Raw genomic sequence first — 14799 nt, 5'->3', positions numbered from 1 at the left:
CAAATCCTCTAGTGTCTGATAGAGCTGTTATCAGTACTTAAAATCAGTGAAGTTACCACATGTCTTCCAGATCACTCTGTGCCTTGTAATTTTTCCAAATGGACTTTCTTTTCCTGCCTCCAGTAGGACTCCAAATGGACTCTTTTTCTGCCTTCACATCTTCTCTGCAGAAGCTTTGTGTAGCCCAGTACCAGATTCCTTCTGATAATGTCATTTGGTTCCTCAGTATTGTTCTTTTGGTCCAGTTAGTTAGGACTTGTAACCCAAGAACAGAAACGCCTTTAAATTCTATATATATGAAATACACTTTCTTCAACTCAGCTGAAGTATATTATTTTGGCTTTCACAGTGTAATAATCCAATGACCAAAGAGCCCAAGCTGGAGGCAGCTGTTCGAATTGTCCCTGAGTGGCAGGACTATGATCAGGAGATCAAACAGCTACAGACTCGCTTTCAGGAGGAGAAAGAAATGGGAACACTGTATAAAGATATGACAGCAGAAGAGCCAAGCCGAGAAGGTATGTATAGACTTGTGGCTTTAGGCAAGTACTTCTTGGCCTTTCTGATTTCTGTTTATTGCAAAACAGAATAATGAATAAAAGAAATAGAAAAAGTGGGAGTTCTCTCAGCAGTAATGAACCCAACCAGTATTCATGAGGATGCAGGTTCAGTCCCTGGCCTCACTCAGTAGGTTAAGGATCTTGTGTTACCCTGAGATATGGTGTAAGTCACAGATGTGGCTCAGACCCTGTGTTGCTGTTGCTGTGACGCAGGCCAGCAGCTGCAGCTCCTATTTGACTCTTAGCCTGGGAACTCCACGTGCCACGGGTGTGGCCCTAAAAAGACAAAAAAAAAAAAAGAAAAAAGAAATAGAAAAGGCAGTTATTTAATCCCGACATCTGCTAGTGTATACTTTTCACTTTCCTTAGTTAATTGGGCTTATAAATAGTATTTATTAAAGTAATTGCTGCCCTTGTTTTTTCTTTCTTTTTCCTTTCTCCTTTTTTTGAATGCTTTAGTTATTGTTATATTGTTTCATGAGTTTTATGATATATAAGCAAAACCTGGCATTATTTGTGGGGATCTCACAATTTCTTGGTTTTTCATTAAATCTGTGAATAAACACATTTAGGATCAAGTCTAAATACATACTGATTTGAAAAAAGTATTCTTTCAAATAAGCATATTGGAGTGAGGATGGAGTGTTTAATTTAGGCTAAGAATAGAAAGGACTAAGTCTTCATGTAATATTTTCTCTACTATGTGTACAATCTAGAAGGTAGCCAGTCTAAAAAAAATCATTAAAATAGAAAAGTGACCTTTTGTAAAACATTAATAAGCTGAGCTCTGGATTTTAATTTACTCAGCTCAAAACTAATTCTAAAAAAAAGCAATTACAGAATAGAACATGGATCTCAAGTGATTCACCTAAACATTCTGAAAACCATGATATTAAAATCACAGCTAGGAGTTCCCTGTAGCTCAGTGGGTTAAGGATTTGGCATTGTCACTGCTGTGGCGAGCATGGCCAAAAAAACTAAAAATAAAATCACAGCTACAAGGTTTAAATAATTAAAATTCATGTGTAAAATCTCAAGGATTTTCATAGATAAATGAACAAGAAATGTAGACATACTGTTTAAATAAGAACAAAACAAATCATAAATGAATTTGAGGAAACTAATCAAATTAAAGGAATATCATTAATATTTCTACATAGAAAAATGTACATATTGCTAATGCCATTTTTTGGGGAGACGGCGATGAAACTGTTCTGAGCGTACCTTGTTGAAGCTTCATGCATTAGAACAGTTCTCATTAAAAAGCACTTAATCAGGAGTTCCTGTGGTGGCTCAGTGGTAACAAACCCAACTAGTATCCATGAGGATGTGAGTTCGATCCCTGGCCTCCCTCAGTGGGTTAAGAATCTGGTGTTGCCATGAGCTGTGGTGCAGGTTGCAGAAACGGCTCAGATCTGGTATTACTGTGGTCCTGGCGCAGGCTGGCAGCTGTGCTCCGATTCAACCCCTAGCCTGGGAACTTCCCTATGCTGCATGTGCAGCCCTAAAAAGCAAAAACAAAACAAAACACTAAAATCAGTCATCAGAAGCCAGTAAGATGTTTATATTCTCTATAATTCCTCTCTTGAGAACTTAGCTTAATAAAATAATTCAGGGAGTTCTCTTCTGGTGCAGCAGGTTAAGAATCTGGCACTGTCACTGCAGTGGCTCAGGTTATATTGCTTGATGTTTTCACAAGCTTCGGTGTAGGTCATTTGCAGCTTGAATCCATTGTTGCTGTGGTGAGGGGTGATCCCTGACCCAGGAACTTATGCATGCTGCAGGCATGGCCAGACAGACAACAAAATAATTCAGCACACAAAAAACGTTATATACCTGGGAAAATGTATTTTACTATTATTTACAAACCAAAAGCATTAAAAACCATTTAAATACCCAAGAATAGTTAATGGTATTTACTGCTACATAGGAAAATGTTTATGTGTTATTAATTAGAAAAGAAGTAAAAGGTACACTGCTACATAGGAAAATGTTTATATGTTATTAATTAGAAAAGAAGAATCCTGACTAAAAATATGTGCATTTTGCTAGAAGTAAATATTGTATCTGTGAAAACAATTTAGATGGAGTTGGGGTATGCAGGTAGTTTGTTTGTTTGTTTTATGGTTGCACTTGTGGCTTATGGAAGTTCCCTGGCCCGGGGTTAAATGCGAGCTGCAGCTGCCGGCCTATACAACAGCCATAGCAATACTGGATCTGAGCTGTATCTATAACCTATGCTGCAGTTTGTGGCAATGTCAGATCCTTAACCCACTGAGTGAGGCCAGGGATTGAACCTGCACCCCCCACAGCACAGGTCCTACCGAGCCACAATGGGAATTCCTATTTCAGTGTTTTTAAAAATAAATTTTTCTAAAAAATAATTTTTTTTAAATTTCGTTTTTGCTTTCAATATATAACGCAAACACTAAACCAAAATTTAAAGAGGTAGAATGGAGATGAAGGCACAAATAATAGGTTTTCAATATGAGAAAATGCTCAGTTTGTACTTTTATAATTTGACAATAATCCATTTCTTTTCAATTGTTCTCCTTTTCTGTAGGACCTCAGAAACGCGAAGAATTATGATCTCCAGAGGAGAACAGGAAATGACACCATTTGAAAAACACTTTTTGTATTAAATGCTAGTTTTTTCCAATCTGTCTATACAACTGCTGATGGACTGGCCGGGCAGCTGAGCCGCACCACTGATTTTGCCTCCTGCGCCCGGCGGCCTCTGGATCCTCGGAGTTAAGGCTCTGTGGGATTTGTGTACCTCAGAGGAAGACAAGCGGGTGCTCTTTGGGGACTCTATAAAGAGCAGTCTTCTGACCAGAAGGGTAAACGGCAAAGGCAACTGGAAGAAAACCAGCCCTGCGGTGCCCACACCCAGGAGCACACATGCTGCAGTGTCACGGGAGACAACCAGCTAGAGCCGCCGTGTCTTCCTCGCCTCGGTCCTCAGCAGCGCAGCTCAGTCTGCACCCTGCGCCGCGGTGCAGGCGCCGCCACCGCCGCCGCCGGAGTCGGAAGCTTTGCCCAAGGTCCCGCACCTCGGGTTGGTGCCCTGTGCACCTGCGCCCTTCCTCATCATCAGGTTCACTGTCAAATTGAAACCCAATCCACACTCGTGTGTCTTCAGGGTCGGCTCGGGGCAGATCAGTTTGGGGGTGGGGTGGGGTGGGGTGGGGTGAGGGTAGGGAAAATACCAGGAGCAGGAGGCCTCTGGAATGGGGGTAGGGGCGCGAGGAAGACCAGAGATTGGCCCTTCTCTTTTATAACCCGCGGGTACAATTGTGACTAATTTGAAATGGAAACATTATTCTTATTCTCCACCCAGTCCCAGCAAACTTTTTAAGTAATTGTTTTGTAAGCAATTTTTGTACTTGTAAAAGTCTTTGCTTTCTCTTCCCACTTTCTTAAAAAATGCCTGTTATCTCCTTACTGGATACAGCCATTGTAAGCGCCCCCTAGTGACCATCTCAAAGGGCTCAGGGTTCCTCAGGAAGGTCGCTGCCTCATCTCCTCTTTTTACAGGATTTTTTTTTCAGACCCAGGGCAAGTTGGCTTTGACTTTTCTCTACAAGAGACTCCCAGATCTGAGATCAGGAGAGATTTGGATTGTGTAATTCATTTTTTCTGTCCATTGTTCTATATTCCTCTTAGTTTAGTGCGGCAGGCTGCCTTCGACTTGTAAAACTTGCCACTTTTTCTGCCCATTGCATCTTGAAGCCAGGTTAGCCCTTTGGTCCCAGCTTTTTATACTCTCACCTCAACAGCCCTGAACGGCCCTTCTGCAGCAGCCTTCCCTGCGGAGCAGGCAGTACAGGGAGGCACCTGCTAGGAGTCCTCCAGCTGTTGCTGGCGTGCGTGGCTTGTCTCCAGGTCCTGCCCTCCTATGTCTGCCCAGGCTGCAGGGTACAGCGGTGAAGCACACCTAGGAATTCTGCTTCCTTCAAAGATTTTAGGACGAATATCAAGTAATTAATTGTTTCCACACTTACACAGGAAAGTTAACTCAGGAGTCTCAGTCTGAAGGAGCTTCTGAGTTTCTTTTGTAATTCCATTCAAAATGAGGGAGAGGGGAGCCAAAAATGTTTTGACTCAAATGCTGAATTGACCCAAGACTAAAAAGGTCCCCCCGAGTTGTTGCCATTGACAAAGGCTGTAGCAGGAGCCCCGTCCCCAGCCCTCACCCCCTCCCTGGCCCTGCTCACCTGGCCAGAGCAACTAGAGGGATAGAATCATTCAGAGTGAAAAACATTGGTACAGCTTCATCTTAGATTTAATTAAGCCTTCAGAGAGCCTTCTGCTGCCGCCACTTCTGCCTACAACCGTGGGCAGAGCTGTGCATTTTCCCAGTTTATTTTCTGGAAGATGGAGCAGGAACTAAAGTCACTGGGATGTGCTTTGGGACATAGAAGAGGCTCCCTCTCTCCAGGTCTTCCTGCCCAATCCCTCAAGAATATTCTGTGTGAGGAAGGAGCAGAATGAAATCTGTTCTTTGTATATTGTGTGTGTCCTCATGGCCCCTTATCTGTTACCACCCTAAATTTAAGTCTTATGGATAGTCAAATCTAAACATAACAGACCCAGCTGGCTTCTGGAATGGGCTAGGGCCTTCCCATGCCAGTCGTTCTTGGTGCATGTGGCATAAGCAACTTTCAAAATGAACCCTTAATACCCTGGGAAATGATGCTGCCACTGAAATGTGGTCTTAGCTTTGTTGTCTCTACTGTATGAAAGCAAATTGTGACTGAAGAGAGAGTTTTTTCTCCCAAGAAACATGAATTGATTTCACTGGAAGTTTCAAGCTTCTGGAAACTGTTTACAGTGTGTTGCTTTTAACCATCATTTATATGTAATGGATTTTTTTTTCCCTCCCATCATGCTGTAATGGAAAATTTTTCCTTCTGGATCAGTGCCACAGAGATATGAAATAATGTGACATGTCAGAATGACATGCAGCGGTGTGGGTTTTTATGTTCTGTGAACAGTGGGTCGGCATGGGTGTACACAGCCTGCTTTGGGGGCTGTGGGGACATACCTGTGTTTTGTTTTAAAACTATATTCAATACAGAGAATGATGGTATGTTCGTTTTCCATACCATAGTGTTGAATTTGTCAAAATGGCATTTCAAATGGAAGCACACAGCTGTTTGTCTGTCTGCTAAGTGTCCATGTATTGTATGAATTCAGCTCTAGGGAGAGCAAAGGTTTTAGAAAAATTAGTAGTTTCCAAGAATGGAGCTTCATACACTCTACCGTCCTCATGACATGAACCTTGTTAAGGTTCTGACTGAAGGAATAAACAGTGTTGAGGTGCTTGCAGAGTCCCTGAAGGAAGGGCTGACCACCAGGGATGGCAGTGGTTTCCAGAAGAGACTGGGAGAAAGACCCCACTTCCCTTTTCACTGGGAGTTACACTTTACTGACAGTGTAACTTGGAGCGGGTCAGACACCACTGTCATAGCAGTGGGTATAAAATGATTCCTCTTCCCCCACAGTCCCCTAGGAGTACATTTGAATACCTGAAAGCATATTTTTTTTCCTAAAATTACCATAAATGATTAAAAGAAGTAATTCAGTTCAAGTGTTTCAAGGTAACATTTTTTTTTCTGAATAAGATGTTAGTACTGTGGTATCAGATTTCATGGAAATGGAAGTGTTTTGGTAAAGCTACACTATGGAAGCTTTCTCTTGGTAACAGCAAATGGAGAACACTTGTGTGCAAAGTTATTTAAATATATGTTCCATTAATAATTATTTTAATAATTTTTTAAGTATTTGATCTTATGGGGGTGTTGTGTGATGAATAGTTAATCAATTTAAATATAGCTATGTGTCTAGTCTGGCGGGATAACCTTTTTAATTTAAATTTATGTTTTCCCTGTCTTGATATAGTGAGGAAAGATCTTTATCAGAACTTTTGTAATAATCTGACTGAATTCAAGCAAATTGGATTTCATTAACTCAGGTCGTTATTGATATTTCATAGTATCTGGAGGGCACCAGTTTCTCTTTCATTATTTGGTCTTGATCTCTTGATCTAATAGAGAAATGACTCTTCAGGTGGCAGTGACTCAGTGCACTGAGTGGGGATCTCCCCCCTCAGGGTGTCATTGAATGCTGACAATTTACGAAAACAAACCACAAAATTAAGAGCAGCTGCATGCTCCTGTCCAGAAGTTTAAACTCCACGGTAATGACTTTTGCAAACAAGAGGCCATCTCCTGAGTCTCTTCCAGTTACCTGGCAACACAGAGGCCAAGTGTGGCAGATTTAGGTAGGACACAAGTTAGGGTGTGAGCGCAAGCCATCATCCCATCTGTACTATAGGCATTGCCTTACTTGTCAACATTTAGATTTCCAGAGAAATGGGCATAATTCCTCTTCAAAATTAAAAAAATAGCAAAATACATTAACCTCAAGTCAACAATTTGAGAAGCAATTATCAAGTACCATGTTCTCCAACCAGCTGTTTTGGTGTAATAATAAGGAAAACATGGAAAAACAAAAATATTAGAATTTTTAAAGAAACTATGTACCTTAAAAACAACAAAACAAAACCTTTATAACTATTCTGTTTTACTGTAATCCTGTTCTATTAAATGCGATGTGGCTCCAGGTGCTGTGCCTTGCTTGGGAACAAGCCTGGGGCACTAAATGTCTGAAGAGCCCTCTGAACCTGAAATAACTGAGAATGAATTTCCTGGTACTGTAAAAAAAAAATAAGGTCTGCTCAACACAATAAACTTTTCCTTTTCTTCTTCAAAACTGTCTGGTCTGTCGACGAGCTTTTATGCTCAGGAAGGGTTTGAAGGTCCACCCTTTCGTCTGACAGAAGTAGCAGCCTGGACAGGGGAGAGAGCTTTACCTGAACATCTTGTGTGGTGACAGAGCTGGGACCAGTTGCACAGCCAGGTTTCCTCTAGGTCCCCAACCTTGGAACTGCCCCAGGCAGGATTTGGCAGGCATGCTACCCTAGAAGCATTGCAGGAAGGAGGGTATGGAATTTGTTCCCTTTGCAGATTCTCTGAGCTCCTACTCGGAGGGCTGGATCGAGGTGGAAGATGGGGTTCCCGCCATCTGGGTGCTTACTGAACACTGCAAGCTAGTGTCACGGGAGCTCTTGCAGAGGTCAAGGTTGGCAGATGGTGGGGACCTTGTGGCTGCGAGAATACTATAGAGGGCACCCAAGGTGACAGTGAGAAGGAGGAAAAGCCTCTGAAACCTGAGGAATAAGTAAGAGTTATCCACGTAGAATGAGGTGGGGATGGAGGAGCAAGAGCCAGTGTTTCTCATTTAGGGACCAATAAGGGAACCTCTGTGGCCAGAGCCACAGCCAGGAGAGGTGCTGGAGAGGCAATCTGACTCCAATCCTGAGGCCACCAGAAAGCCCCTCAGGGGTTTTAAACTGAGTGCCAACATGAAATCATTTTTTTCTTGTAATAACTTACTATTGATTTATAGCACATGAAGGCACAAGTGCAAAACATACACCTTAACAGACGCTCAAAGTAACATATTTGGGAAGGTTCCCTTTGGTTAAGGGGAAGATTCCCTTTGGTCACAGCTATGGTTCGGGTTCAATCCCTGGCCCGGGAACTTCCACATGCCATGAGTGTGGCCAAAAAATAAGTAAATTAATAAATGGGACAACTGCTAACCGAAAAATAAAAGGGAATTTCCATCATGGCTCAGCAGTAACAAACAATATCCATGAGGATGTGGGTTTGATTCCTGGCCTCGCTCAGTGGGTTAAGCATCCAGCATTGCCATGAACTGTGGTGTAGGTCTCAGATGTGGCTCAGATCCCACAGCATTGCTGTGGCTGTGGCTGGCAGCTGCAGCTCCAATTGGACCTCTAAACTGGAAACTTCCATGTGCCATGGGTGCATCCCCTGAAAAGAAAAACAAACAAACAAACAAAAAACCAAAAACTTGTCTAACCATAAACCAGATAAAGTAATAAAAGGAAGCTGGCTTCCAGTAGTAGCAAGAGCAATACATCAGACTAACCCTTCAACCAATAATGACACACTGTTGAAGTGCACTGGAAAGTGACCAGAAACAGGCAAGAACTGGAGGGCACTCAGCCTCTGAAAGAAGAGAAACACATCGGCTAAGATGCACACATAGCTGACTATTTCTCAGGTGGCCCACAGGGAGTGGAATAGTGGAGCCAAGTCAGAGTTCAGGGAGCAGCTGGAAATTGAAGGAGGAAATCCTCGGAAAGGAGGAAGCCACAGAGCTTTGAGTTTGCCTTACATACTCAGCTCAAATCCTAGGCTGATTCCTAAATTAGGCTTGAACAGGGCAGGATTCCAAGAGGCCCAAAACGAAAGCAACAGCTGGAAGGCTGGACAAGCTCAGTAGAGATTTCTGCAGATGTCTGTTTGGTGCTGAGGAGGAAACATTTGGCATTTATATCTCACCAAGCGAACTGGTCTGAGAGTAATACAAGATAAACTATGATAAGCTGAGAAAGCATGTTTTTTCTAGAGCAACCATTTGAAAAAATATTTATACCAAAAATCAAAACAAAAAAAAGGAGATAGAAAAAATTTAATTTAAAACTGTGAAACCCAAAAGAGGCAGGAAAGGAGGAACGAAAGTACAAGAGAAAAATAGTAAACAAATTGCTAAATAGTAGGTTTTAAACTGAAAAAAAAGTATTTGCATTATATGTTAATGATTTTAAATACTCTAATAGAATCCTGAGATTTTCAGATTATATTTAAAAAATCAATTTATAGATACATTAAATAGAAATGGGTTGAAATTAAGACATATCTCACATACACCGTAAATCAACTATAATGAAAAAATAAAAATCTTAAAAAAATATCTCACACAAACACTAATAATGAGAAAACTGGTGTGGCTATATTCATATCTGACAGAGAGAGATATATTCGTATCTTCAAGATAATGTTATTTACCAGAGGAAAGAGAAGGACATTCTATGATGATTGAAAATCAATTAATCAAGGAGACATTAACAATACTAAATATGTAGCCACCTAAAAACAGTAGGAGTGACAAGTTGAAAAATGATAAGACTACAAAGATCTGGGGTCAGTCGCTCTACTGAAGGAATTACTAAGCTGGAAAGATCAACTGGAATGATCAACTGGAATAAACTATTTTGGAACTTTGGAACATGTTTAGACACTTATAATAAGCAGGGGAGCACCTCATGAAGGGAGAAGCTTCTGATCTTTTCTAAGTGAGGGGCAGGCACAAACCAACTACTATTCCTTATTCCACAGCCCCATCTTGGCCATGGGGACAGGGTCTGAGTTCTTGGAGTAGCTGGCTGGTGCAGGGTTGGCAGTGGTAACCTTGTTCTCGAGACATTTGGATTTATGCATTTGGTCTGGAACTGAGGAACTGACACAAATACCTGCCTTGGTTTTGGCCCTCAGTAGCAGTGGCTGACCCTGGGGTCATTGATCAGAAGATTTAAAGAGACAGGAGCATTTTTTCCCCCTAGTTTGTGACAGACAATTGAAGAAATTGTTCTCAGGTCACTGCTTAACTGCAGAGATAATGAAATAGAAACTTCAGGTACTACACATAACAAGGAATACATTTCTTGCAGACATAGTTCAGAAAAGTCACAGATGGCTCCGCCCTCAACAAGTAAAAATTATCAATCACTGAGGAATGAGAGAATCAGATTTCCAAAGCTAACATAATACCTTCTGGGTATTATATGTCCATTTGTCAACAAAAAGTTTAAAAAACTTATAAGGATACAGGAAAGCTTGACGCAGTTTCAGGAAAAAAGAACTTGACAGGAACTATCCCTGAGAAATCCCAGACCTTGTAGACAAAGACACTGAATCAACCGATTTAATATGCTCAATGAGCTAAAGGAAGTCATGGACCAAGAAATAATGGGAATCAGGAAAATGATAAAAATGAAAAAAGAAATTATATAAAGGAACAAGACAAATTCTGGAGTATACTAGCTGACATGAAACATTCACTAGAAGTCAGGAAAAAAAGAGAGAGGGAGTTCCTGTCGTGGGACAGCAGAAACGAATCTGACTAGGAACCATGAGGTTTCGGGTTCGATCCCTGGCCTTTCTTAGTGGGTTAAGGATCCAGTGTTGCTGTGAGCTTGGTGTAGATTGCAGACATGGCTTGGATCTGGCATTGCTGTGGCTCTGGCGTAGGCCAGCAGCAACAACTCCAATTAGACCCCTGGCCTGGGAACCTCCATATGCCGAGGGTGTGGCCGTAAAAAGACAAAAGACAAAAAAAAAAAAAAAAAAAAAAAAAGATGAGAGAAACGAAGATTAAGATAATTAAAATTATAGAGTTTCCATTGTGGTTCAATGGGTTACAAACCTGACCCATGGGGACATGGTTCCAATTCCTGACCTCACTCAGTGGGTTAGGCATCCAGCGCTGCCATGAGCTGTGGTGTAGGTTGCAGACGTGGCTCAGATCTGGCGTTGCTGTGGCTGTGGTGTAGACTGGCAGCTGCAGCTCTGATTCAGCCCCTATCCTGGGAATTTCATATGCCACAGCTGTGGCCCTAAAAAGAAAAAAAAAAAAAAGAAAGAAAATTATTGGTATTGAGAGTTTCCATCATGGCTCCTGGTTAACGAATCCAACTAGTATCCATGAGGTTTCGGGTTTGATCCCTGGCCTCGCTCAGTGGATTAAGATCCAGTGTTGCGGTGAGCTGTGGTGTAGGTCGCAGACGTGGCCCGATCTGGTATTGCTGTTGCTCTGGTGTAGGCCGGCAGCTGTAGCTCTGATTGGACCCCTAGCCTGGGAACTTCCTTTTTAGGGTGTGGCCCTAAAAAGACAAAAGACAAAAAAAAAAAATATTGGTGTTCTCACTGTGGTGCAATGGGATTGGTTGCATCTTGGGAGCACTGGGATGCAGGTTCAATCCTGGCCCAGCACAGTGTGTTAAGGATCCAGTGTTGCTTCAGCTGCAGCTTAGGTTGCAACTGCAGCTTGGATCTTATCCTGGCCCAGGAACTCCAAATGCTGTGGGGTGGCCAAAAAAAACCCAAATCAAAACAAAAAACCCCCTACAAGTTAATTAAAATTATCCAGCCTGAGAAGCAGAAAGAAAAACAGGGTCTGAAGGACCTCTGGGACACTATCAAGTACACCAACATACGCATCACTGGCATCCAAAACAGAGAAGAGAAACATGCAGAAAAAGTATTTGAGGAAATAATGGCCACAATATTCCCAAATCTGTTGAAGGACATGAATCTATACCACTAAGAAGCTTAATGAATTCAAAGCAGGATAAATTCAAAGAGATCTACACCAAGACACATAGTCAAATTGTTGAAACCCAAAGACAGAATTTTGAAAGCAGCAAAAGTAACTCATCATGTACAAGTGTTCCTCCTAAGATTAACCACCACATTCTCATCAGAAACCATGGAAATCATAAGGCAGCAAGATAAGATGACATAGTTTTGTCCTTAAAAAAATAAAACAACTTTCAACCAAGAAGTTATATTATCTTGCAAAACTATCTTTGAAGAATGAAGGAAAAATTAAGATACTTCTATATAAACAAAAACCAGAGTAATTCATTACCAGTAGACCTACCCTACAGAAATGCTAGAGAATAAATATTTCAGGCAGAAATAAAAAGAAATGAAATGGTAACTTAAAGCTATAAGAAGAAACATTGGAGGGCTCCTACTGTGGCACAGCACTTAAGGATCTTGTGTTGTTTCTGTGGTAGTGTGGGTTCAATCCCTGCCCTGGCATAGTGGGCTGAGAATCCAGCACTGTTGTGCTGTGGTAGAGTTTGCAGCTTTGGCTTGCATTCAGTCCCTGGCCCAGGAACTTCCATATGCTATGGGTGCAGCCGAAAAAGGAAAGAAAAAAAAAAAAGCATTGGTAAAGGTAAGTACATAGATAAATATAAAAACAAGTATCATTTAGTTTATAACTCATCTTTTATTCCTCTATGATTTAAAAGGCAAATACACAAAATACTAAGTAAAAATTTGTGTTAAGGATATAATTTGTGATAACACAATGGAGAGTGGGATAGAGATATATAGGGGCAGAGTGTATATACTATTGAAACCAAGTTGGAATTATTCAAGCCACATTGTTTTGTGTCTTTTCTTTCCTGTTTTGCTTTTTAGGGCCGCACTTGTGGAATATGGAAGTTCCCAGGCTAGGGGTAAAATCTGAGCTATAGCTGCTGGCCTACACCACAGCCACAGCAACGTGGGATAAGTTGCATCTGCAACCTATACCACAGTTTACAGCAACGCTGGATCCTTAACCCACCGAGTGAGGCCAGGGATTGAACACACATCCTCATGGATATTTATCGGGTTTGTTATCACTGAACTACAGTGGGAACTCCTGGTTTTTTTTTGTTTTTTTTTTAGTGTTTTTGATGTTAATTGCAGTCCTAAGATAACCACTAAGAAAGTAATTTAAAAATATATAGAAAAGGAAAGAAGGGAATCAGACTGATACACTTCAAAATTTCAAATAAATACCACCCCCCCAACAAATCAGTAATGAAGGAACTGAGGAACAAAACATATACATAAAGCAAATAGCTAAATGGCAGATAAATAATTTTTACCAATACTTAACTGTATTGATCATGGCTCAGTGGAAAATGAATCTGACTAGAATCCATGAGGATGCAGGTTCAATTCCTGGCCTCGCTCAGTGGGTTAAGGATCCAGTGCTACCATGAGTTGTGGTGTAAGTCACAGACACTGCTCAGGTCCCACATTGCTGTGACTGTGGTGTAGGCCAGTGGCTACAGCTCTGATTCAACTCCTGGCCTGGGAACCTCCATATGCTGTGGGTGTGGGCCTAAAAAGACAGAAAAAAAAAAAAAAACTTAATTCAAATGTAAATGGGTTAAACTCGCCTGTTAAAATAAAAAATTGGGAAAAAATTAAAAACATGTTCTATAGTTGGTCAACAAGTGACACATTTCATGTCAAATACAAATACAAAAGACTTGAACAGAAAAAGATAGCAAAAGATATTCCAAATAATAGCAACCAAAAGAGAGCTGGATTGATGATATTATTGTCTGATAAAACAGACTTCAATTTCAAAAAGTTACAAGAGACAAAGCATATTATATATTGATAAAGGATTCAATCCAAGAAGATATAATAATGATAAACTTGTACACACGTAACAACAGAGTCCCAAAATATATGAAGCAAAAATGGACAGAATTGAAGGGAGAAATACAGTTCTATAATAATAGTTGGACACTTCAGTACCCAGTTTTAAAAATGGATAGATCAGCCAGACAGAAGATCAATAAGAGTAGAAGACCTGAACACTATAAACCAATTAGATATAACAGACATAAAAACAACATTCTAAGAAAATAGCAGAATAAGTATTTTCAAATGCACATAAAACACCTACCAGGACACGTTAGGGTACAGAAAAATTCTTAATGAATTCTATAAGGCCGAGATCATACAAAGTATCTTCTGATCACCATAGAATTAAACTAAGTATCAATAATAGAAGAGAAGCTGGGAATTTTGCAATAATGAAATTCATAAAAATTAAACACTCTCTTAATAACAAATGGATCAAAGAAAAAATTCATAAGGGAAATTATTTTAAACTTGAGATGGATAAAAATTGCAACGCAATATCCCGAAACTGATAAAAAGCAGTGCCAAGAGGGAAATTTACAGCCATAAATGCCTATATTGCGAAGGCAGAGAAATGTGATGATTTAGGACGCAGGACTGAAATCTGAGCCCTCTCTCCATGGCTGTGTGGTCTATGGACTTATGCTGCAGTCACAGGGGTCTTTGTAAACGCAGTGCCTACAGGACATCTGCGTGGACTATGGGTGCTCCTGTGGCTGGAGTGGGTCTGGAATTAGCAGCTGTGGGCTTTGTGGATGCAGGCATATAGAGACAGGGCTGAGGTTTGAGCTGCTTCCACAGTCCTGACACCTGACTTCAGTGAATCTGAGCCTACAGATCTGAGCTGGAGGCTTTGTGAGAACTGCATCTGAGGGATACCTGGGCTGATTGCCTGAATTCCCATGGTTAAGGTGGGGCTAAGGACAGTGGCTGCAACAGTGTATGTACTTTGTGCCACTGCCTTGTGGTAACACGTGACACCACAGAGCACAGTCACCAGTGGACGGCTCCAGCGAAGGAATAGTCCGTGGTTCCTCTCCCAGCAGGAGAGCTCCAGTCCCACCTGCCTCACACTGCAGTGC

At 41.2% G+C, this 14799-nt stretch overlaps 1 protein-coding gene across 2 annotated transcripts in view; it reads left to right on the top strand.

Moving 5' to 3' along the window:
- Window positions 1-7337, top strand: part of UGGT1 (UDP-glucose glycoprotein glucosyltransferase 1) — a 123472-nt gene extending 116135 nt beyond the window's left edge. For both annotated transcript variants that reach the window (XM_021075942.1, XM_021075941.1), the window contains 2 exons: window positions 350-518; window positions 3124-7337. In XM_021075942.1, coding sequence (XP_020931601.1) covers window positions 350-518; window positions 3124-3149 — 195 coding nt within the window. In that variant the 3' untranslated portion in view covers window positions 3150-7337. The remainder of the gene's footprint in view (window positions 1-349; window positions 519-3123) is intronic.

Source organism: Sus scrofa, chromosome 15 (genome assembly GCF_000003025.6).
Source record: "Sus scrofa isolate TJ Tabasco breed Duroc chromosome 15, Sscrofa11.1, whole genome shotgun sequence".
In the NCBI taxonomy this organism is placed as follows: Eukaryota; Metazoa; Chordata; class Mammalia; order Artiodactyla; family Suidae; genus Sus; species Sus scrofa.
Note: the sequence above shows the minus strand (reverse complement) of the source record. Positions and strands in the feature narration are given on the sequence as shown.